Below are 26,762 nucleotides of genomic sequence, written 5' to 3'. Positions count from 1 at the left end.
AAGTATGCAAATAAGCCTGAGGGGCTCTGGGCTCAATGGGTGTTAATGAAGCCTGGAGCCCTGCAAATTAATTTGCCTAATTACAAAGCCCTTTTTTCTTATAAACAAGGATATATAAAGCTTAAAGAAGAGCAGATCCTGCCAGAGGGGGCACACACCAGTATGTCAGTGTGCTTGGTTTACAATCCTTCATCCTGGTGGTAGATGTCCTTTAATACATATTTTTACAGGAAATGGCAAAATGTAATACTTTGTGCAACAAATAGGTATAAAGTTTATTGGTAGAAGCTGGAATATGCCTTTTACTAGAGATGTTGTAGCTGTTGGACCTGGTGGTAGATGTCAGACTCTGACCACAAGACATCATGATCCATGTGCATCTGCTCAGCCCTGCAATACACAGTGACAACATAACACCGTCATTATACCGTCATCATGTGCAGCAAGAAGGAGACTTATTGTCCGCTGGTAACAAGACGATACAATGTAAACATCGAATGTAACATCAGTAAGAACATCAGCGAGTCCAAAGAGCTCCCAGAATAGAAGAGTCTGCAGCTTCTCTGCACAATCTCTGCCTGTACATAATGTTTACATAGTAACCAGAGAGAGGACAAAGGTGAAACCCCCGCCCCATGTACCAACTGCAGGAACACTGATAGCAATAATGGAAGCAGCAACACATCAGAGAAAGAGGCAGTATTATAGGAGTTATATTCTTCTACTTAGGAGCGGTATTATAGTAGTTATATTCCTGTACATAGGGGCAGTATTATAGTAGTTATATTCCTGTACATAGGGGCAGTATTATAGTAGTTATATTCTTGTACATAGGGGGCAGTATTATAGTAGTTATATTCTTGTACATAGGGGCAGTATTATAGTAGTTATATTCTTGTACATAGGGGGCAGTATTATAGTAGTTATATTCCTGTACATAGGGGGCAGTATTATAGTAGTTATATTCTTGTACATAGGGGGCAGTATTATAGTAGTTATATTCTTGTACATAGGGGGCAGTATTATAGTAGTTATATTCTTGTACATAGGGGGCAGTATTATAATAGTTATATTCTTCTACTTAGGAGCGGTATTATAGTAGTTATATTCCTGTACATAGGGGGCAGTAATATAGTAGTTATATTCTTGTACATAGGGTGCAGTATTATAGTAGTTATATTCTTGTACATAGGGGGCAGTATTATAGTAGTTATATTCCTGTACATAGGGGGCAGTATTATAGTAGTTATATTCCTGTACATAGGGGGCAGTATTATAGTAGTTATATTCTTGTACATAGGGGGCAGTATTATAGTAGTTATATTCCTGTACATAGAGGGCAGTATTTTAGTAGTTATATTCTTCTAAATAGGAGCGGTATTATAATAGTTATATTCTTGTACATAGGGGGCAGTATTATAGTAGTTATATTCTTGTACATAGGGGGCAGTATTATAGTAGTTATATTCTTGTACATAGAGGGCAGTATTATAGTAGTTATATTCTTCTAAATAGGAGCGGTATTATAATAGTTATATTCTTGTACATAGGGGCAGTATTATAGTAGTTATATTCTTGTACATAGGGGGCAGTATTATAGTTGTTATATTCTTGTACATAGGGGGCAGTATTATAGTAGTTATATTCTTGTACATAGGGGGCAGTATTATAGTAGTTATATTCTTGTACATAGGGGGCAGTATTATAGTAGTTATATACTTGTACATAGGGGCAGTATTATAGTAGTTATATTCCTGTACATAGGGGGCAGTATTATAGTAGTTATATTCCTGTACATAGGGAGCAGTATTATAGTAGTTATATTCCTGTACATAGGGAGCAGTATTATAGTAGTTATATTCTTGTACATAGGGGGCAGTATTATAGTAGTTATATTCTTGTACATAGGGGGCAGTATTATAGTAGTTATATTCTTGTACATAGGGGGCAGTATTATAGTAGTTATATTCCTGTACATAGGGGGCAGTAGTATAGTAGTTATATTCTTGTACATAGGGGGCAGTATTATAGTAGTTATATTCTTGTACATAGGGGGCAGTATTATAGTAGTTATATTCCTGTACATAGGGGGCAGTATTATAGTAGTTATATTCTTGTACATAGGGGGCAGTATTATAGTAGTTATATTCTTGTACATAGGGGGCAGTATTATAGTAGTTATATTCTTGTACATAGGGGGCAGTATTATAGTAGTTGTATTCCTGTACATAGGGAGCAGTATTATAGTAGTTGTATTCTTGTACATAGGGGGCAGTATTATAGTAGTTATATTCTTGTACATAGGGGGCAGTATTATAGTAGTTATATTCCTGTACACAGGGGGCGGTATTATAGTAGTTATATTCCTGTACATAGGGGGCAGTATTATAGTAGCTATATTCTTGTACATAGGAGGCAGTATTATAGTAGTTATATTCTTGTACATAGGGGACAGTATTATAGTAGTTATATTCCTGTACATAGGGGGCAGTATTATAGTAGTTATATTCTTGTACATAGGGGGCAGTATTATAGTAGTTATATTCTTGTACATAGGGGGCAGTATTATAGTAGTTATATTCTTGTACATAGGGGGCAGTATTATAGTAGTTATATTCCTGTACACAGGGGGCAGTATTATAGTAGTTATATTCCTGTACATAGGGGGCAGTATTATAGTAGTTATATTCTTGTACACAGGGGCAGTATTATAGTATTTATATTCCTGTACACAAGGGGCAGTATTATAGTAGTTATATTCTTGTACATAGGAGGCAGTATTATAGTAGTTATATTCCTGTACATAGGGGTCAGTATTATAGTAGTAATATTCCTGTACATAGGAGCAGTATTATAGTAGTTATAATTCAAATTCAAGGAATAGCTCAGCATCAGTAGTAAAAATCCATTCTTCTTTATTTCATTTAAATTAAAAAGTCCATAGCAAAGACCAACGCGTTTCAGGAGAATAATCTCCCTTAATCATGGTAACATTTTGCTCAATGCACAACCATATTTAAAAGAAAAGAGGACTGACATGGGCGGGTACACCCAAGTCTGGACATCACTTCCTCTTTACACAGCAGATACAATTACAAATACACAGTGGATACAATTGTCATTACAAAACATTTTATACATTTCTTTAAAAAATCATCATAAGGTCTTCCCTGAAATTCATACCTGAGGGGATCCTAGTGTTTAAATTCATAATCCAATAAGCCTCTCTTTTTCTTAATGCTTTTAGCCAGTCACCACCTCTTTCTGGTCGGTTAACCCTCTCTACACCAAAGAATTTCAAAAAATTTGTTGTTCTATTGTGTTTTTCTACAAAGTGCTTTGTCGCCCCTGATATTCCCTTACTTTTCTTTGACACATCCCCTATATGTTCACTTATTCTGTCCTTTATTTTTCTTTTTGTGCTGCCCACATATTTTATGCAGCATGCTGTGCATTCAATGACATAAATCGCATAGTCTGAATTGCAATTAATGAATGTTTCAATATCAAAGGATCTGTCATTGCTTTTCACAGTGTTACATTTTTTGGCATATGCGCACATATTGCACCTACTCCCATGACAAGGAAAAAAGCCCTTCTGTGAGAGCCAAATTTTTTTATTTTTTTGTTCTTTGTAAAGACTAGGGGACACTATGCTTCCAATGGTTCTACCTCGTCTGGCTACAAATTGCACTCCCTCCTTTAAGATAGTTCGTAATTTTATGTCACTATTCAGCATTGGCAGATATTTTTTTACTATATTACACACTTGCCCATAGTTGCTGTTAAAATTTGTTGAAAAGGTGATTTTTTCCTTTTTTTGTTTTTTTCTTATTGCACCCTGTTCAGACTCTAATAAAGTGCTTCTGGGAACAGTGTCTATGCGTTTTTTTGCTTCCTCAATATGCCATCGCTTGTACCCTCTAGACTTTAAATTTTGGGCTAATTTCTCACATTCTACTTGAAAAACCTTATCTTCAGTGCAGTTTCTTTTTAGTCTGTGCATCTGACCTAGTGGGATTGCTTTTATCGTGTGGCTCGGATGACAGCTATCAGCCTGTAAAATTGAATTGACTGCTTGTGGTTTACTGTATGTCTCTGTGAGGATTGATCTGCATTTAGGATCTCCTGTGAGGAGCAGATCCAAAAATGATATCTTATCCTTTGCCATATCTCCTGTGAACACCAGATTGCAGGAATTATTATTAATATATTGCCTGAATGAACTTATTCTGTCCTCTGGTCCCTTCCAAATAATGAGGATGTCATCCATGAATCTGCCATACCATAGTATATCACCTATAAAAGGGTTGGCAGATCCATAGATGACACCCTCCTCCCACCAGGACATATATAGATTAGCTATTGATGGACTGAATTTTGACCCCATCGGGGCTCCCTCTGTTTGTAGGAAAAAATCACCATTAAAGCAAAAGTAGTTAGTCTGAAACAAGTGGAATACAGCTGACAAAAGAAACTCCTTCAAATTATTCTCATACCCACTGTATTTGTATAGGTGGTGTTTGAGTGCTTCCATAGCCAGGTGATGGGGGATGCAGGAGTATAAAGCTGTGACATCACAAGTCACCCACCTGCATCCCTCATCCCACGCAATATTGCGCATTGCCTGAAGTACAGATGTTGTATCTCTTAAATATCCAGGGGCTCTCTGAACAAGGGGCTGAAGGTGCAAATCCACCCAGTTACTCAGCCCCTCATTCAGGGAGCCAATACCCGCAATAATGGGTCTTAGCGGAGGTGGGAAAACAGGTTTGTGGATTTTTGGCAATCCATGAAAGATAGGTGTGATGGGGTTTTTATTAAACAGAAAATTAGCTTCTTTTTGGGAAAAAACTCCTAGAGCTTTACCCTCCTCTAACAATCTCAGAAGATGCTCTGAAAAAGACTCTACTGGGTCTTCTTTAAGCTTTCTGTAGGTAGACTCTCTATCAAGCATTGTGTATCCAATCTTCTCATATAATTTAGCATCTAAAATGACCACTGCACCCCCCTTATCCGCACTGCGGACTACAATATTAGGATTCCTCTTTATGTCATACAAGGCAACACTTTGTTTCTTAGTTAAATTCCTAGATGGAATTGTATCAGTCTTTAGGTTCTGCTCATGTAGGTCTCTCAGCTCTCCCTCAATCAGAGCATGAAAGTCCTCCAGAACAGAAGCTCTAGACTTGATGGGATAGAAGTGGGGGTTGGGAGTCATTAGAATACCTGGAGTTAGAGGGGCAGTATCAGTATTCAACCTAGATAGATCTTGTAAGTCACATAAAGTATTCTGTTCTGCAAACAGCATATCCGCATATTCATTTGGCATGTTTGACACCTCAACCGGCATATTATTGCTTGCACATTCATCATCAAAAAAATGTCTTTTAATGGTTAATAACCTAATAAATTTATTTAAATCCATCAGGGTGTCAAACATGTTAAACGTATTAGTGGGAACAAACCCCAAGCCCTTGTTTAGAACCTCTATCTGATATTCATTCAAAACCGTGGCAGACAAGTTTATGACATTGTTCACACAGTCCATATTTAAGTTGTTTGGGCTTGGTTTGATTGGATAGTGGTTTTCCTTGTAGTATACCTTCGACCTCCTCCATCTTCTGCCACCTCTCCTCCGTTTTTTGATGCCTGTTTATTTTTTTGTTGTTTTTTATTCTTTTTACTAGCATTGTCATTATCGGATAAATCAACATTTGAGTCCGATGTCTCCAACTCTGATGATGTAAAGGATACATGTTTTTCCCTAGGTTTCCTCAAAATAGATCTTAAACGTCCCCTCTGTTCTTTTCTTTTCCACTCATATACTGTATTTGTGGCATAATCATTAATATCTCTCTGATACTTGCGGCTTTTGGTATCCATGATCGTCTGCTCCAGATGTTGAAGATTTTTCATGATGTTGGAGTTTAGATCTTTATACTCTGCAGTGTCTGAGTATTTTCCCACATTTTGTCTTAAATCTTGTATATTAAGTTTTAGTTCTTCCATTTTTATTTCCTCATGTTCCACAATAAGATGCATTAGTTTCATAGAGCATTCGCTCAAGATAGTAAACCATGAGTTTTTAAATTCGTCAGAATATATGAAAGTTGGCATTTTTCTTAGACGAAGTCCACGTGGGATCATGCTCTTTTCAATATATTTTTTAAGGGTATGATGGTCCCACCAGATCCTCTGTTCCGATACCAGCAGTTTTTCTAGTTTCATTAATTCAGTTCTACAAACATTTGTTTCTTCATTTGTCCGATCATTAAACATCTTTGTAAGTTTAGAAAAACGTGCTTCTAAGTCCGTATTAAATACATTATTCATATCAGAGTCATTTGACACCACATCTGCCATGTTGAGAAAAGCGTCCAATGTGAACACAGTTCAATATGAAGAAGGATAATTAAATGAGAATCACACTTCCAGAAAAGTTCCGTGGAGAAATGGACAATGTCAGATCATCTTATTGCACTTTGCCCTCCAAGATATCACACAAGCAAGTGTTATAAGGCAAATATATTGCAAAAGTCCTGTGGGAGCACAATGTCACAGCTTTATACTCCTGCATCCCCCATCACCTGGCTATGGAAGCACTCAAACACCACCTATACAAATACAGTGGGTATGAGAATAATTTGAAGGAGTTTCTTTTGTCAGCTGTATTCCACTTGTTTCAGACTAACTACTTTTGCTTTAATGGTGATTTTTTCCTACAAACAGAGGGAGCCCCGATGGGGTCAAAATTCAGTCCATCAATAGCTAATCTATATATGTCCTGGTGGGAGGAGGGTGTCATCTATGGATCTGCCAACCCTTTTATAGGTGATATACTATGGTATGGCAGATTCATGGATGACATCCTCATTATTTGGAAGGGACCAGAGGACAGAATAAGTTCATTCAGGCAATATATTAATAATAATTCCTGCAATCTGGTGTTCACAGGAGATATGGCAAAGGATAAGATATCATTTTTGGATCTGCTCCTCACAGGAGATCCTAAATGCAGATCAATCCTCACAGAGACATACAGTAAACCACAAGCAGTCAATTCAATTTTACAGGCTGATAGCTGTCATCCGAGCCACACGATAAAAGCAATCCCACTAGGTCAGATGCACAGACTAAAAAGAAACTGCACTGAAGATAAGGTTTTTCAAGTAGAATGTGAGAAATTAGCCCAAAATTTAAAGTCTAGAGGGTACAAGCGATGGCATATTGAGGAAGCAAAAAAACGCATAGACACTGTTCCCAGAAGCACTTTATTAGAGTCTGAACAGGGTGCAATAAGAAAAAAACAAAAAAAGGAAAAAATCACCTTTTCAACAAATTTTAACAGCAACTATGGGCAAGTGTGTAATATAGTAAAAAAATATCTGCCAATGCTGAATAGTGACATAAAATTACGAACTATCTTAAAGGAGGGAGTGCAATTTGTAGCCAGACGAGGTAGAACCATTGGAAGCATAGTGTCCCCTAGTCTTTACAAAGAACAAAAAAATAAAAAAATTTGGCTCTCACAGAAGGGCTTTTTTCCTTGTCATGGGAGTAGGTGCAATATGTGCGCATATGCCAAAAAATGTAACACTGTGAAAAGCAATGACAGATCCTTTGATATTGAAACATTCATTAATTGCAATTCAGACTATGCGATTTATGTCATTGAATGCACAGCATGCTGCATAAAATATGTGGGCAGCACAAAAAGAAAAATAAAGGACAGAATAAGTGAACATATAGGGGATGTGTCAAAGAAAAGTAAGGGAATATCAGGGGCGACAAAGCACTTTGTAGAAAAACACAATAGAACAACAAATTTTTTGAAATTCTTTGGTGTAGAGAGGGTTAACCGACCAGAAAGAGGTGGTGACTGGCTAAAAGCATTAAGAAAAAGAGAGGCTTATTGGATTATGAATTTAAACACTAGGATCCCCTCAGGTATGAATTTCAGGGAAGACCTTATGATGATTTTTTAAAGAAATGTATAAAATGTTTTGTAATGACAATTGTATCCACTGTGTATTTGTAATTGTATCTGCTGTGTAAAGAGGAAGTGATGTCCAGACTTGGGTGTACCCGCCCATGTACCCGCCCATGTACCCGCCCATGTACCCGCCCATGTACCCGCCCATGTCAGTCCTCTTTTCTTTTAAATATGGTTGTGCATTGAGCAAAATGTTACCATGATTAAGGGAGATTATTCTCCTGAAACGCGTTGGTCTTTGCTATGGACTTTTTAATTTAAATGAAATAAAGAAGAATGGATTTTTACTACTGATGCTGAGCTATTCCTTGAATTTGAATTTTCACTATTTGTGTCCGTGGCCGGCGGACTAGGCTCTCTTGCATCCCAGAGGAGTGGAGACTGGATTACAGACTACATGTCCAGGTGTGTGAGCGCTTATACCTGTTTCCCTCTCATTATAGTAGTTATATTCTTGTACATAGGGGGTAGTATTATAGTAGTTATATTCTTGTACATAGGGGGCAGTATTATAGTAGTTATATTCTTGTACATAGGAGCAGTATTATAGTAGTTATATTCTTGTACATAGGGAGCAGTATTATAGTAGTTATATTCCTGTACATAGGGGGCAGTATTATAGTAGTTGTATTCCTGTACATAGGGGGCAGTATTATAGTAGTTATATTCCTGTTCATAGGGGGCAGTATTATAGTAGTTGTATTCCTGTACACAGGGGGCAGTGTATTTTTTATATATCTTGTATCTATGTTCTTGATGTATTTATGGGCAATTTTTATCCTATGAAAGGATGATTGTGAATAAGAAGTGGAATGTGTTTCCTGTTACAGACATGAAAGTCTTTGAATAAAAGTGGATGTGGGAATAGATCATGGACTTGTGGGGGGTCATTGTCCTTGGAATCACTGTGGGGTTATACTCCAAAAATCTAGTAAATATTATGTGTTATTACCCAAAATAATGTGCAGATTCCAGCTGTCATCTCTCTCCTGCCTTGAGGGCTCAGTATGCAGAGGGCTGGAGCTAGTATAGCGGTATATGGTTGTGCTGTATAATGCAGCTCAGATAAATATATACATAACACTCATCCATTGTAACGTATATTATACCTGGAATACCCGAGATTTCTGCATAGAATATTTTGGTTTTCCAGTGAGTTTTCTCTTGGACTCCAGAAAACTGAATCCCTTTAGATTATCAATTAATTAACCCAATTATTGCCGGGGGGGGGGGGTGGGGGGGGGGGGCTGAGTGATCAGATTCTCAGAACATGAACAATGTGGTTTTCTTAGAATTGGGATTATGTTCTTCACAGAGACTCAGGAGAATCAGCTGCTGTCAGGTTCCTCTAGTATTTCCGTGTCCTCTTCTGCCTTTAGTCCTTAGTTATTATTTTTTGTTGTTGTAGTATTTCATTAGCGACAGACCTGTCCTGTGATACAGTGACAATCCTCCTGCAGCCTCTAAACTTGATTCCGCTCTCTGGCAAAATATGACTCTCCTCTGCTCATTTTCAAATGACTTTGGAGGAGGTTTCTTATAGATAAATGGGTGAAATTTCCCAAGGCAAATCTAGAAAAGACATTCCACCCCTTTTCCTGAGGAGCAGTTTTTAATAAGGAAAAATCTGCTGATAGGTTCCCTTTTAAATGGGTTTTTACTGTTTTCAATACCAGCATAATACTCGTTCCCCTTTTAAGTGAATGGTGTTGAGATGCAATACCAAGAACAGCCACTTTGCAATGTCCGGCGCTGTTGTCAAGGAGTAGTTCTGATCCAAATTTCTTCAGGCAGCTTGTTAGTGGGGATGGCGGCTGTAGGATCAGATATTCATCACCTATTCTAATTAAGCCCTTTAATATGGACCGCACAGAAGTCTTGCCCCAGGAAATATGGCCGCCATACTGTCCATATTCCATAGAACAGGGAAACGCATGAGAACAAGGACATCTGCCCCACATTATGGGACTTGTCTGACCCTAATATTTAAAGGGACTTTCTTCTGATCTTCTAGAAAATTTTTGTCTTTGCTCTTAACTTTTCGGAAGAAAGCGACTAGAAAAGCCACAATTATCCTCCATCTGTTCTGATTGTTTCGTACAATCCGGGTCTGTTCTGCAGTCAGGTCCATTGTGTCTGGGAAGTGCAATTAGCTAAATGATCTTCCCATCAGGTGCTGCAGCAGTCGGGGTTATAATTACTTCAATATGGATGTGCAGACTCCTCCTGTCCACACGTCTGGAGTCACATGGGATTAAAGGGCGAGAAGTCGCCGCACTGAGGCTGTAATCTCTAGAGGAATTACCTCCGATCTATCCGATGTGTGACCTCCACTGATCGATACAAGGTCCAGGGCGCGGATAGTGACCTCAGCGATGAAAAGAGAGGACAAAATCAATAGCACCACTGCAGAGGCCGCTTGAATAGACAGAAAATTTTTGTATTAGGATTATTACCTTAATTAAAGGGATTGGCCACTTCTAGCGAATGTTTTTTTAAATAATAGGGGCCCTCTGAAAATTTCATAATAGGTTAACAAGTGGCTAAAATCCTTGCAATCATTTGTAAACCAGAAGATCTCTGGGGGTGTTGCCAGAGCCCCTTAATGCTGCAGCCTCACAGGCTGTTACACTGCGCAGGAGCACTTCAACCCTCTCTGTCTGCTTTTTTTTCGCACAGTGGAATGGGGAAGTGCTGAGGGAGCAGCAGACAGTGTAACGGCTGTTGAAGTTGCAGCATGGAGGGGCTCTGGTAACACCCCACAGCTCTTCTCTTTTAGCTGCGGGTCAACCTATTATCTAATTTAAGAAGGACCCTCTAATTAAAAAAAATTATCTAAATGTGGACAGTCCCTTTAATTCGGGTAGTAATACTAATACGAAAATTATTTTTCTATTCAAGCAGCCTCTGCAGTTGTGCTATTAATTTTGTCCTTTCTTTTCATTGCGGAGGTCACTGTCCGTGCCCCAACCTTATACCAATGTTCCCCCTAATCCCCCGGAACATGATAAACAAGGGACACTTACAGATCCAGGCGCCAGGACACTGGTAATTATCTTAAATGTGTTATCCATGGCCTCCTTCCTTCTAAAATCAACTTTGAAAATTATGCTAATAAGCCAGATGGTCTCTGGTTGGTGTTACCAGAACCCTTCCATGCTGTAGCTTTACAGGCTGTTACAGGATCACTCCCCCCTCCTACTGTATGAGATATCAGGCACTGGAAGGGGCAAGTGCTGAGGGGAGATGGTGAGATACTGTAATAGTCTATGAGGCTACAGCACGGAGGGACTCTGGTAACACCCCCAGGAGCTCTCCTGACTCACTGACATAATTTTAAAAGTGGATTTTAGAGGGAAGGAGGCCATGGATAACTCATTTAAGAAGATACCACCGTCCCGGTGCCTGGATCTAGGAGTAATGTCCCTGGTTTATCAGGATGGATTTTGATACCGGGGTAAAGAAGTATTACAGTGTGATGAAATGAATATAGTGCAATGTCCGCCAGAGATGACTTGTAACACTAATCCGCTTGCCAAGATAAGATCCCTCCGCATCTGATAACTTGTAGTCCCTAGAATATCTCCATATTCAGCTCCTGGGACCCCCAGAGATCACGGGAATGGGGGGTCCCTTATTCCTTTGCACTCTAATGGTTCTCTATGCTTCTGTTGGAGTAAATGGAGTATTATCATCTTCATAGTCTTACCGGGTGACAAGGGGTCTCTTGTTTAGTAGGAAATTCCAGCTGTCAGACTATTGGGACATATTCCTCGTGTCCGGAGCTTTCACACATCCATAATTGGATGACAAATCCATCATAGGATTGTATTGGGTGCTTTATCATTTACTGACATCTCACGGCCCCCGACACCCCCATCTGTCATCCCCCCTCCCTTACACCTGGGACATTACTTATTACTTATGTAAATAGGAACACAACCACATATGTTCACACGTCTCATTGCAACATTGTCTCTCCTGTCCTTATGGAGTCTTATAGCAGAGATGCAATACCACTTACAACCTGTGGTCAGGGGGCGGCGCTGTTTTTGCAAGAAAGCAAATAATTGTAATTCATGACAACCCCTTTCAGTAAAAAGCTTAGTAGTTGCTGAGTATTCGCATGAGCCTGGTCTTTGGGGGGTTAATTTCTGCCCCTGTTCTGCTTTCCGTCACTCTGTGTCTTGGCAGAGGTCCCGTCATGTGTTTCGCTGTAGCTGCTGTTCTCGGCCGCGCTCAGTGGTTTGTGGCTGTACTAGAATCGGATTTGTTTGTTTTTGTTGTTTGTGTTAATGTTACTGTTCACGTCGTAGTACAACCGGCGGCTTAGAACGAGATGTAACATTTTTCACCAAAAAAGTTGCCAAAATTGTTGCATTTATTCCACATTCAAGAACTAAATACACAGTAAATCTTCCCCTGTCACTGAGCAGTAGAGACTGTGCAGTGCAGCGCTCTAAGATGTAACGCTGCCATGTTCATGTGCACTATATGGCAGCACTACCTGGTGTTCTTTTGCACTTGCACTTCATGGCGGTCTCATGTTGATGTGCGCTGTATGGTGGTTTCGTGCTGACATGCGCCGTGTGGCGGTCTCGTGCTGACATGCGCCGTGTGGCGGTCTTGTGCTAACGTGCTCCGTATGGCGGCCTCGCGCTGATGTGCTCCGTATGGCGGCCTCGCGCTGATGTGCTCCGTATGGCGGGCCTCGTGCTGATGTGCTCCGTATGGCGGGCCTCTTGCTGACGTGCTCCGTATGGCGGGCCTCGTGCTGATGTGCTCCGTATGGCGGGCCTCGTGCTGATGTGCTCTGTATGGCGGGCCTCGTGCTGACGTGCTCTGTATGGCGGGCCTCGTGCTGACGTGCTCTGTATGGCGGGCCTCTTGCTGACGTGCTCTGTATGGCGGGCCTCTTGCTGACGTGCTCTGTATGGCGGGCCTCTTGCTGACGTGCTCCGTATGGCGGGCCTCTTGCTGACGTGCTCCGTATGGCGGGCCTCTTGCTGACGTGCTCCGTATGGCCGGCCTCGTGCTGACGTGCTCCGTATGGCGGGCCTCGTGCTGAGGTGCTCCGTATGGCGGGCCTCTTGCTGACGTGCTCCGTATGGCGGGCCTCTTGCTGACGTGCTCTGTATGGCGGGCCTCTTGCTGACGTGCTCTGTATGGCGGGCCTCGTGCTGACGTGCTCCGTATGGCGGGCCTCGTGCTGACGTGCTCCGTATGGCGGGCCTCGTGCTGACGTGCTCCGTATGGCGGGCCTCGTGCTGCCGTGCTCCGTATGGCGGGCCTCGTGCTGCCGTGCTCCGTATGGCGGGCCTCGTGCTGCCGTGCTCCGTATGGCGGGCCTCGTGCTGCCGTGCTCCGTATGGCGGGCCTCGTGCTGCCGTGCTCCGTATGGCGGGCCTCGTGCTGCCGTGCTCCGTATGGCGGGCCTCGTGCTGCCGTGCTCCGTATGGCGGGCCTCGTGCTGCCGTGCTCCGTATGGCGGGCCTCGTGCTGCCGTGCTCCGTATGGCGGGCCTCGTGCTGCCGTGCTCCGTATGGCGGGCCTCGTGCTGCCGTGCTCCGTATGGCGGGCCTCGTGCTGCCGTGCTCCGTATGGCGGGCCTCGTGCTGCCGTGCTCCGTATGGCGGGCCTCGCGCTGCCGTGCTCCGTATGGCGGGCCTCGCGCTGCCGTGCTCCGTATGGCGGGCCTCGCGCTGCCGTGCGCTATATGGCGGGCCTCGCGCTGCCGTGCGCTATATGGCGGTCTCATGTTGTGTCTTTTCTACTGATGGCAGTGTTGGGGAAGCATCACTTCGTGGACGGGAAGCTTCTGTACCAGTTCAGACTGAACTTCAGGAGGAGACGAAGAGTCATGGAGCTTCTCATCAAGAGACCCCAGGCGGTGGTGGAGAGTCAGGACAGCCCCTTCTGCCTGCGGAAACAGAGCGACAAGTCCACAAGCTTCCTCTCTGGTAAGTTGCTTAATTTAAAGGGGTTGTCCAGTCACAACAACAGATAAGGGGATAGGATGGAGGGTGGTTTGCTGATTGGTCGGGGTCACAGTGGTCGGACCTCACGAATCCTGAAGGGAGCATCAGGCGCTATGCCGCCCCATTCACCGTCTACGCATCTGACAGAGATTGAACAGCGCCATAGAGCTGAATATAGCAAATTAATTTCTGCTATACGGTCCGCCCATCTTATGATACATGGGGGTCCGACCGCTATGACCACCACCAATTAGCAAGTTATCCCCTGTCATGTGGATAGGGGAAAACTTGATTTTTCACTTGAGTAACTGGACAACCCCTTTAACTCCACCCCATAGGCTGCAAATATAGGCTGGGTGTATGATGGTAATGGATTTATAGGGGAAGTCTACCCCAAAAATTAAGCCGCTTTGTGATAACGGAAGTAGATAAAAGCACCAAGCACGGCGCCATTGATAGTATGGTGGTCGTGCCTGGTATTGTCTGGATGACCCCAGGACGGATGAAGGTGAGGTCCCTGGATGTGCACTCATTAATTGTCAGACCCCCCCGGGAAATCTCCAATGATCCAATCCCTATATCCTGTGGCTTTGTACTTGCAGTGAGTCCCGGCAGTGAAGTGAAAGCGGGGGCGGCCATCAGGAGGAGCAGTATGAGCAGCAGCACCAGCAGCGGCTACTTTAGTAGTAGCCCCACCCTCAGTAACAGCCCTCCCGTGGTACTCTGCAATCCCAAATCAGGTAAGTCCTGACCAGCGTCTACCCGTAGTCATGTCACGTATACAAAGTATAAACCTCATCCACATAATATTTGGAAAAAGGTTCCCTTTAAATGTTACCCAATCACCAGCTTTTACCCCATTAAACTTCTAGTCCTTTCAGGTAGGGGATGAAATGTCCTTTTATAAATGTCCCTTTTATGTGAACCATTTACCTCTATACCTTGCTGCTATAGCTAATCTTCCCTCAGTGCCCTTTATATTGTAGCCGGACACTTTCCTGGCAGGGAAGGGGTTACATTTCCATATGTTGCCTCTATGTATACAATGTGCAGCTCATTAACCCCGTGTATAGGTTTACACACTCCCCGACCTTGCTTTATATACAGGACACGTCCAGAGCACCCGGTCAGACGGCTACTACTACTTAATACTACTTCTACTTACTACTACTATTTACTACTTACTACTACTACTTACTACTACTATTTACTTCTACCTTCTACTTACTACTTCTTACTTCTATTTACTGCTTCTACTTACTACTACTTACTACTACTATTTACTTCTACTTACTACTACTACCTACTACTACTTACTACTACTACTACCTACTACTACTTACTACTATTTACTACTACTTCTACATACTACTACTTACTACTATTTACTGCTTCTACTTACTACTTCTACTTCAACCTACTACTACTACTACTACTACTACCTACTACTACTATTACTACTTACTACTACTTCTACATACTACTTACTATTACTGCTGCTACTACTACTTACTAGTGCTCTGTGTCCTCTGCTACTTCAGATAAGAAGCTGAATACACAATGTTATCTATACATCTCCTATAAATCTCACACCTATAGACATTCCTGAGTTGCTGCAGTTTGTGCTCCGGAGCTGCTCTTCTCCTCATAAAGCAGACACATTACTATATCCTTCCACTATAAGTATCGTAGGCTTCGTCCTCCCTCGTACAGAGGTGCCGTGTTACACAATAGAGGCTCCTTCATACTTGGATGAGGCCCCTGGGGCGTGTTCTCCTACTACATGCCAACGGAACATGGCACAAGTGCCAAGGGTGGAAGTCACAAGCGTTAACCCTATCCTGCACACAGGGCTTGCTGCGGAGTTCCTCCGCTTTCATGATCGGGGGGCTGTAGGTGTCATAATTTGGGGAGTTTTGGCTAAGTTAATTTTTTTTTTTTCCTGTTCCAATATTATACTTTCATCTATTTTCACAGTAGTGTCAGAATGTAAAGATTTTTCTGTTCGCATTTCAGTAGTTTAGTGTTGATTTTTTCGGATTCTCTGTTTTTTATACTTTTATTACTAACCAGTAGCTTGAGTATCTGTACAGGCAGTCCCTTACTTAAGGACACCTGACTTACAGGCCACCCCTAGTTACAGACGGACCCCTTTGCCCACTCTGACCTCTGATGACCTCTCTGGATGTTACTATTGTCCCAGACTGCAATGATCAGCTGTAAGGTGTCTGTAATTAAAAAAAATGCAAAAAAAAATGTTAAATTTCACTTGTCAGTGGGGCAAAAATATTTTTTTGTCTGGATCTACAATGATAAAATATACAGTTTCGACTTGCATACAAATTCAACTTAAGAACAAACCTACGGAACCTATCTTGTACGTAACCCGGGGACTGCCTGTATATTGTTATGTTACATATCATATTCATACAGCTACAATGGTGACACCTACAGGGTAAAAGTAGGTACTGCAGTACTGGTAGTGTTCTTTATATTCTACATTCTTATTGGTTATGGATAATGCATCAAGATATCTAGATATAAATATATGTATATCTGCACCATGTGTGCACTGAATTCTTTTACATGTCTACATCTGTAATACTTGAATTATTATTATTGTTTTGAGAATAGACTCTTTAAATATAGTGAGAGACTAGATTAGACCACCTAAAAAGTAGACCCCATTAATAAATACTGACCTCCAGTCCCATACTGAAACCCGACTTTGCCTACGCAAAACTAATTACCCCTGAATATGGTCCCAAAAGCAGTTTACTCCCCAATGACAGATCCCATCAAACGCTTTCCCCCCAAATACTGACCCCAGACCATGCTACACCCCTGTGCTTCATGTTGGGCCCCTGATGAAAAGGACCTGTTCAAGAATTGGGATGTAAATGACATTTTTTTTTTCACAGTGTTAAAAAGGCCAGTTACACTGGATGAACTCTTGGCTCCCGGTGCGCCCTATACAAGGAAAACCCTAACTGTAAGTAGGCGTCCTACCCCGCACTAACATGATGCCGGTCACTAGTACAACACATAAGCAACACACTCCGATCCTGCTGCTATTCCCAATCCAGAATCCTTCCTACTGCATATTGTCCTCTCTCCAGCCATCGCAACTTTTTTATACTCTCCAACCACTGCCTACGTCTTCAATGTGTCCATTCAAGTCACCTTCTCCTACAAAGTCAACACACTCCAACCCTGCTGCTATTGCCAATCCCAGAATCTTTCTGACTGTGTATTGTCCTGTTTCCAGCCATCACATCTTTTGTATACTCTACACCCACTGCCTAGGTCTTCAGTGTGTCTACAAAGGTCACTTTCCCCTACAAAATGAACACACTCCTCTCCTGTTGCTATTACTAAACTATATAATGTTCTCCTCCCCCTGCCTATTATCTCAACCCACTGTATCTGCCATGTGGTCTGTGTCTGCTACAGGATTAACACCCTCCTCTCCTGTTGTTCTTATTAATTTATATATTATTATATCTCCTTCCCTTCCAATTTGTTCTGTGTCTACACAAGTCACTTTCCCCTACAAGAGCAACACGCTCCTCTCCTGTTGCTATTGTTAAACTATATAAAGTTCTGTCTCTTTCCCCTGTCTCTCTTCTATTATCTCAAACCACTATAGTTGTGTCATGCAGCCTGTGTCTACTCGACTCGCTTTCTCCCTACAAGATCAAAACACTCCTATCCTGCTGCTATTACCATCCACAGAGTCTGACTGACTACATAATATCCTGTCTCCACTCAATGCATCTTTTCTATTTTCTCTGCCCTCTTCCTAGGTTTGCATAGAACTGTATCTATACAAGTCACTTTCCCCTCCAAGATCAACACACTCTTCTCCTGTTGGGAATACTAAACTATATAACGTTCTGTCTCCTTGCCCTGTCTCTCTCCTATTATCTCAACCCACTATCGTTGTGTCATGTGGCCTGTGTCTACTCAACTCGCTTTCCCCGCACAGGATCAACACACTCCTCTCCTGCTGCTATTGCCATTCCCAGAATCTGACTGACTACATAATTTCCTGTCTCCACTCCACACCAATGCATCTTTTCTATTTTCTCCACCCTCTTCCTAAGTCTGCATAGAACTGTATCTACTCAAGTCACTTTCCCCTACAAGATCAACACACTCCTCTCCTGCTGCTTTTACTAATCTACATAATGTTCTGTCTCCTCCCCCTCCGGCCTCTGTTCTTTTATGTCCACCCACTCCCTGTCTGCCCGGCAGCCTGTGTCTAATCGAGTCACTTTCTCCTACAAGATCAACACACTCCTCTCCTTCTGCAAAGTTATTGTATCTTTCCTTATGTATGTGGATTCATAATTTAATTTTTTTTTACTCCCCTTTAGATTGTCAGTGATGCCGTGGGCTGGGGATTTGTGGTACGAGGAAGTAAGCCATGTCACATACAGGCTGTGGACCCCAGTGGACCCGCAGCCTCTGCTGGAATGAAAGTAAGTTGTCCTTCGCATAAAGGTTATGAAAACCCCATCTGCTGCAAATGAAACTTCTAGAGTAAAGCATTGCCTTAATAGTCTCCTCGTGTGTTCATATACAACAGTCCTTCTTAAAGGGGTTGTTCATATTGGAAATATATTGCTGCTTTGTTCCAATTATAGCGCCACCCCTGTCCCTGGGCCGTGTGTGTTATTGCACCTGAGCTATATTAAAGTGAATCAGACTGAAATGCAATACCGTGTACAACCTGTGAATGGGATGTGGCGCTATTTTCAGAAGAAAGCAGCCATCTTTTTAACAATCCTGGCCAACCTTAAAGGGGTTGTTCATAGGAATAATTAAATGGTGAAGCTGTCAACCATAGGGAAATGTAACAACATTTACCCCCCCTGATAAAGATCCACATGACTGTCCAAAGACAGAGCCATAGTCCCGCAAACACCTGTAAGCGATCCTGCTGACAGGTTTCCTTTAAATCTCATGCATCATGGATGACTGTACAAGGAATTGCGTATAATCCCTCTGTTCCATAACAGATTATGATGACAGATTGATCATGGATGTTAGTGAGAGGAAGGTAACAATAAGGATCCCTTAATGATAATACGGCAGACCTGTGCCAGCGCCTCCCCCTGCCAGGTCCAGGACGTGTCTCAATAGGCCTCTGTGTCTGATACTGTGCTCGCCCTCCGCCGGATAACTGCTGAGCTAGAAAAACTGCTGCGACGGTCTCCGCTGCCAAATTGTGTAACCGATTACATCTGGAGGGGGGAGTAAGGTTCAGACAAGCCGTGAGTTCCACACCTCCGCAGCAGCGGCTTCGTGCCAATGGAAATGCCCGCTTATAAACAGAGATGTATAGCAACGTCAGTGCTGGCTTAAAGGGACACTCCAGTCATAGATTATTCATTGGATAATACACGGTGCGGGACCTGAAGGGAGGAGCAAGTTCCTAGCTCCTCCCTTCAGGCCCTGCACAAGGTGTAATACAATGTATCAGCTTTGCCTGTAGTGTTCCTTTAAGGGGAGTCATGGTGTTCTGTGTGCCTGAACCCCCCTTAACCCATAAAAACCCGCATTGTTATCTTTATGCAAATTAACTTCTATGCGGGGGCGTGGCCATGATTACCATTGCACCCGTTTTCTTCCTTGAACGCTGGATGTCAATCACTGTGGCGATTGTGTTACTGGGTGGTGGAGTGAGCATAAGCGCCTATAGACGCGGCATAAGCGCCTGTAGACGCGGCATAAGCGCCTGTAGACGCGGCATAAGCGCCTGTAGACGCGGCATAAGCGCCTGTAGACGCGGCATAACCGCCTATAGACGCGGCATAACCGCCTATAGACGCGGCATAACCGCCTATAGACGCGGCATAACCGCCTATAGACGCGGCATAAACGCCTATAGACGCGGCATAAACGCCTATAGACGCGGCATAAGCCCCAGTGAGCTGGGAAGCTCATTTGCATACAGGAAAGCGTAATAAGTCTAATAAATCTGACTTTGTTTGAGACTCATATTAAAGATTTACAAAGATTACAAAGTATTTTTTATCATATTGGGGCTTGTTTTTTTGTGGGACAAGCCGTATTTTTTAAGGGCAACGTAATGGAGTGCATATAACTAAAAGACTCTTCTCAATATGCGGGATGGGATTATACAAAAAGAAATGCATTAAAAAAAAAGGAAAAAACAAAAGCTCACCCCATGAATCCCGCACTTATTTATGGTATTCCCAACACTGCTTGGTAGCTGCTTGGGGACTCTCATTGCATCCGATCACTGACTGAAGCGGGTCATCATTACAGTGGATGATTGATATGTCCCTTACCACTTGCATATCCTTTATTGTTTCCATTATGAGGGCTTGTTTTTTCTGGGAAAAGCTGTATTTTTCAGGGGCATTGTGCATAGAACTGAAAGGCTCCTCTCAAGATAGCATTATGGGAGATCGGATTATACATAAATGGATACATACCTAAAAAGCTATACCCCACGAATCCCACACTGATTTATTCCTGAATCTATCTGGTTCCCTTATCTAGTCTCCAATTCCTTGTCCCGACACGGGGGTTCTCTGAATATAGTGGGTCGTTATTACAGTCCATGATTTTGACATGCATGTGCTCTAATTTCTCCATCATGAGGGTTTCATTTTTCTGGGAAAAGATTAATTTTTTCAGGGACATCATATAGGAATGCATATAACTTAAAGGCTCTCAAGTAGCCATGTGTGAGATGGGATTATACTAAGAGAAATGGGAAAAAAAAAACTTTACTCACCCCATAAATCCTACACTGCTTTATTTTATACATGGGATTTTCATTGAAACCGGTCACAGACTGAAGTGGATCATCATTACAGTCCGGAATTGATTTGTCCCTTACAGTATGCATAACCTTTAATTTTTCCATAATGAGGGTTTCTTTTTTCGGAGAACAGCTGTGTTTTTCAGGGACATTGTATTGGAGTGCAGACAACCAATCAATCACTGAAGTGGGTCATCGTTACAGTCCGTGACTGATGTCTGCCTTTCAATATGCATATTCTTTCATTTTTCCATTATGAGGACTTGATTCTTGTGGGATGAGCTGTCGTTTTCTCAGAGCAGAGATGCAGTAACACAGCTCGTCCACTACACGGAGAATGGAACTTTTCTCTTGGATTAGATTGTGTGTTGACCAATTGATCGGTAGGGGGGTGGTTCTTTGTGTCGCAACCCGACTAATCCGATCCTGTAACTGTTTTTTTCTTTTCTAGATTCGCCAATTTGTTGTCTCCGTCAACGGCCTCAATGTTCTACACTGTGAATTCCGAGCTGTCAGCAATCTCATCCTTACCGGCCCCCGCACCATAGTCATGGAGGTCATGGAGGAAATTAACCCTTGAGATCAAAGCTGCCATTGGATGTTGTGGGGTCAGGTGACCGTCATCAATCAATCAGGTCGCTCCGCCCAAATCCGAAACTGTCTCTTTTATTTTTGGTCACCCACGACTACCCCATGTGATGAAACTTGAAGATGGAGGAAAACCTCCTAATGATGTTATTCCTTGTTTTTTTGTTTTTTTGCAATGAATAAGCTGTGCTAAATCTTATATGTACTGTAATTCTTATACGTGTGGATCTCTATATTGTGTTGAATGTTACATAGGTAGAAGCAAAAAAAGATAAGTGCCATTAAGGAATCACAGTGATGTTATAATAATATATTGTGTTCAATGCCACGTATAGTTAGACATTAGTTTCCATTAAGTGATCACGTCTTAAAGGGGTTTATAAGATTAGACTTGGCTGATTTCTTCCAGGGAAACGGCGCCTCTCTTGTCCGTGGGACGTCTATGGGATTGCAGCTCAATTGACTTCAAGGGGATCAGTTTTGACATTTGGGGAAAAAAAGTGTACCTGCAGCCAACTCTAGGGGGAGCTAAAGAGCCTACAACATACACTGTCTGTGGGATTGCAGCTCAACCCTATTGACTTCAAGGGAATCTGTTTTGACAATGAAAAAATGAAAAAAAAAATCTACCTGCAGCCACCTCTAGGGGGAGCTAAAGAGTTTACGACATACATAACACTTCTGTATGTGGTTTGTTCTGACTAATGATTAATCCTCCTTTTATATATTAAAAGATCGTAGCACTGGGGGTGTATCCTCACACTTCTGTGCTCTTAGCTCTCTGCATTGAGCTGCTCCACAGCCCCTCCCTGTGGTCGCAGTGTAGTAGTATTTTACCAGATGCCTGCTACAGCCTCTAGTTAGAGTATATGGTTGTGGCTGTGGAGCTGCTCATTGCAGAGAGCTAAGAGAACAACAGTGTAAGGACACATCCCTGTTATATACTGCTGGAATAATAATATTTTAACAGTCCTGCTGCTACTAACAACATGCAGGTTTTTTTTTATCAGCGGAGCTTATAAAATTAGGTGGCGGGCCGTATTTGGCCTGGAGATTTTGGAGTTTGTGCTTTCACTGATCCTGAGTTGCAATACCAGACATAGCCTGAAGACAAGAGTGGCGCTGTTCCCTGCAGCTGTGTAGTTCTACTATTATACAATCCCTTTTAGAATAGTGTTTTATTCACTACAGACACAAGCTAGATTATAAAAACAAAAAAATTTTAAAATTAAAAAAAAAAAAAAAATATCATGAAATACTTGAATCAAAACCGTACGCGCCTGATTGTATTGTAGTACATGTGATGCTCGTTTTTACTCCCCCCTCTTGCCATGAATACATTTGGATTGTATATTGGTACATTTTGTAATATCCTGATTCTACGAGATTTGCATAATATATAAAAAAAAACTAATTAGGATATTTTAAAGGGAAATTAAAGGGAGGTTTTATACTGAATGTGAATTCTAAATGTGAGTTTCAAAGGCCAAGGAATCCTCTTGTGTTTGATTTTTTTTTTTAAAAATATATATTGTATTTTTAGGATTGTAAGACTCCCAATTTTAAAACTAAAAAAATAAAGTCCAAAAATAGTCACACGACTAGTTGTCTGAGTGATGCAACGGGGGGTGGCTGAGTGAGGATGACATAAAGGGAATTTGTTGCCAAAGTAATTTTAAAAATCGATAAATTTGGGGATTTTTTTTTCCAGTATTTTCTTTTATCAGGAAATATAGAAAATTACAGAATATTATATATAAACAAGTATATACCACTGATGTCCACTAGAGGGAGCATCATCGCAAAGGCACAAAACACAGATTATTTTCATATGGTATAGGACCTTTGGTGATGTCATAATTGGGGAGGAGTCAGTGTCCTGCTCTTGTTCTCCTGAAGTTTTATAAACATAGTATACTGATAGCATACTGCTGTAGTGCAGTGTAGATATGTGTAACAGTCCAGACAGGGCTGTTTATTAGAAACTTCATTGGCCACAGCAGGACTCTGGCTCCTCCTCTTTTCATGATGTCATCACAGGTCTTGTCCACTGCTTCTGCTGTGTTATAGAAGAAGCTTCCTTTGGGAGCCAACAATACAAAATATATTTAACTAATATCTAACTTTTTAAATATTTCCTCAGATTTTATAATGCAATAAAAATTTCATCCAAAAAATCCATCTTTACTTCAACAAAGTAGTTTTTTTTTTTTGGTGTCACAAATATTGATCACTTATCCGTTGGTGATCAGTTTGATAAAACTGAACAACCCCTTTAAGCAGAATTCTCGTACTTGTTCTGTTGGGAGGTGATGTTGGTAAATCATAGCCTAGTACCCACCTCCTAAGCCCCAGCATAGTTGGTGAAGATATCAGACCACCACTGCCACCTGTCTTCCAAGAGAGGAAGTGCTAGTTAAAGGGATACCCATCACTGTGACAGAGGAAATGTTGAAAAAATTCTTGAGTTTTGGGGTAATAATTACATGCATTGATACTTACAATGACATACGTCACCCCCAACTTTTCCATTTGAGTCCTAGACTCTGCACAAGTAGGCTTTAGGAAATCAACCCCTTTAAGGGGGCCTTTATTTTTTTTTTTATACATTGATGACCTATCCAAAGGATATTATCAGTAGGAGTCTCATACCTGGAAGAACAGCTCCAGTAGTGGCTGAAATGTGTTACTGCAGCTCAGGTCCCATTTATTTGAATGTTTGCTGAGTTGCAGTTCCCTTACCTGGCCACTACATGTCACCCTAGCTCTGATTTCTGGTGCCAGAAGGGGTCCCAGATGTTGGCTCCCCTGATCCCATTTGCTATATATAACTTATCAATTTAAGCTGGGAATCTCCTTTAAGTTGCACCTTTAATACCCTGTTCCTCTCATTTACATATTTGATCAATTACATTGTATTTTTAATATCAAATTTGCATAAAATTCTAAATATGGGAAGAAAACTTATCATCCCTTGAGTCTTATGGTCCAAAAAGTAAAGTATATACAGTCATTTGATGTTTTGGATGTTGCCAAATTTTCTATATGGGTTCAATAGTCTTTATGGTGAGAGGTTATTCTATATGTGTATCTCTCAACCAATCAGGAAGAAGCAGAATGCCCCTCCCCCTCCCCTCTCTGTGGCCTAAAATCTCATGTCTAGAAACTCACATGAATTTATGTTAAAACCTGTTCAAATTAATGAGTGTAAATTCTGTGTAATTTGTATTTTTTTTATTATTATATCTTTGTAATGATTGTTGTTCAATAACTGACACAGAGCACCAAAACTTCTGCACAACGTAAGAAAAATTTAATTAAAAATCTGTAAAGTGCCTGTAGCCACCACTAGAGGGAGCTTACTATATAATGTTTATTAATATTGTTTATAAATATCCTATTTGGATACTACAGCACTCAGAGCAAAGCTTCTTACTGCACAGGGCACAGCAGTGTGAGGACACGCCTAACTGATACAATCCTGAAACTGTTATTCATTGATATCACCTGCTCAGTAAGAAAGTCCATAGCCCCTATTGTATGTTCTAAATATAAGATGTAGTAGATTGCAGTTTGGGCCTTACAGAACTCACTCAGAGCACAACTTTTCAATGCACAGAGCACAGCAGTGTGAGGACATTCCTGATTACATGCACAATGCTGAAGTATTAGTTCCTTTACACCCCCTGTACACTGAGCTGCACCATAGCCTCTCTTGTATGCTCTGAATATAAGCTTTTTGAGTACTACTGCACTCAAAGCAAAGTTTCTCAGTGCACAGCAGTGTGAGGACGTGCCTAATTGCCCATTGGAAGCCACAATTCAGGAATATTGATCCATTTATATCCCCCAAGCTGTGCAGTCACCTCTTTTCTGAATAAAATTTGTTGTAGATTCCCGTTTGCAAACTATAGCCTCTAAGTGCACAGAGCACAGCTGTGTGAGAACATGCATAAATTGCAATTGGGAAGCTACAATTCTGGAATTTTCATTTAGTTATATCTATTTTTCTCTGTGCACTGAGCTGCCCCAATGCCTCTCTATATGCAGTAAATAAAAGCTGTAGTAAATTCTGTATGGATACTTCAGCAGCTCAGAGCACAGCAGTGTGAGGACATACCTAATTGGGTGGTTACAATCCTGGAATTTTCATTTATTTATATCGGTTTTGATCTGAGCGCTGAGCGGCTCTATTGCCTCTCTTGTTGGCACGGAATAAAAGCTATAGTAGATTTCTGTTTTGGATAATTCAGCAGTTACTCACAGCACTGCAGCTCAGAGCACAGCAGTGTTAGGTCATACCTTATTACACTTGGGAGGTTACAATCCTAATTTTTTTTTTATATATATCTCCTTTGCTCTGTGCACTGAGCTGCCTCTTTTATGCTGTGATTCCACCTTGAATACTACAGCAGTTATTCACAGTACGTCATCTCAGTGAACAGAGCACAGCAGTGTGAGGACAAGCTCATCACAAATTCTCTTTCTAAATCGATTTACTCTTATGCAAATGACACAAGGGACTCAAATACCCCAACTTTCATGCTCACAGAGGGTCCCAGATGTGTAATCTCTTTGCATATGGAATAAGTGGGAAGCTTTTTATAAAATCTACAGCTGTGCAGAAGTTTTGGTGCTATGTATCAGAAGAAAAAAATGCAGTTCCTACTGACATTTTATGCAGTGCAGCTGGGGCAGCCGTCTAATAACTGGGTCATTTATCTATATATAATGCTACCTACCCCTCCACTGGCAGCTGTGACATCACACAGGTATCTATGATGTCATCACCTGCAGCGGATTCAAGTGCCAAGTTCTCACAAATGGCCCAGAAAATCAGGACGGTGTCAGCGGCGTCATAAATCATTATTATACTTGTAAGGAAAAGAAAAGGTTTTATCATTTTATTATATATTGTGTTTTATTATTATCATTTTTATGTTTTTAATATGATTTTTTTCCCTATACTTGACCAATGGTGGAGGAGGAGGGAAAACGTGTAATGTACAAGGTAGAAGTGACCCCACATAATGTTACCAGTGTGGCTGCAGAAGGCGAGAACTTTACAAATAGTCCGGAATCTTCTATGTAATTCTAATCAATGTGCAACAGGAGCCAAATCCCCCAAACCCATAATGTCTCATTATCAGAGATGAAAGAATAAACTGTTAACACGTCATCTGCATCCGAGTCTTATCTACAACACAGCAAAAACATGTTTGGCCACTAGATGGTGCTGATGTTCTACTTATAACCAGCTCAGGACGTTACCTAGAAAGCTGGGTTACAGACTGAGACAGGTTGATCAGGCCTGCAGCATCCACTCCAGCAGGACTACCAGCGAGACTTTAGTAACGACCCCATACTGCGGGTCATTACATACCTCTAGTTATAAAAACAA

At 41.6% G+C, this 26,762-nt stretch overlaps 1 protein-coding gene across 3 annotated transcripts in view; it reads left to right on the top strand.

The window, feature by feature from the left end:
• Positions 1-26,538, top strand: part of DEPTOR (DEP domain containing MTOR interacting protein) — a 67,472-nt gene extending 40,934 nt beyond the window's left edge. For all 3 annotated transcript variants that reach the window (XM_072151260.1, XM_072151259.1, XM_072151261.1), the window contains 5 exons: positions 13,780-13,956; positions 14,577-14,714; positions 16,896-16,966; positions 18,354-18,458; positions 21,225-26,538. In XM_072151260.1, the coding sequence (XP_072007361.1) occupies positions 13,780-13,956; positions 14,577-14,714; positions 16,896-16,966; positions 18,354-18,458; positions 21,225-21,353 (620 nt within the window). In that variant the 3' untranslated portion in view covers positions 21,354-26,538. The remainder of the gene's footprint in view (positions 1-13,779; positions 13,957-14,576; positions 14,715-16,895; positions 16,967-18,353; positions 18,459-21,224) is intronic.
• The last annotated feature ends 224 nt before the right edge of the window (positions 26,539-26,762 follow it).

The sequence above is a fragment of the Engystomops pustulosus genome, chromosome 5 (assembly GCF_040894005.1).
Source record: "Engystomops pustulosus chromosome 5, aEngPut4.maternal, whole genome shotgun sequence".
Lineage (NCBI taxonomy): Eukaryota > Metazoa > Chordata > Amphibia > Anura > Leptodactylidae > Engystomops > Engystomops pustulosus.
This window is presented reverse-complemented; position numbering and strand designations above follow the sequence as displayed.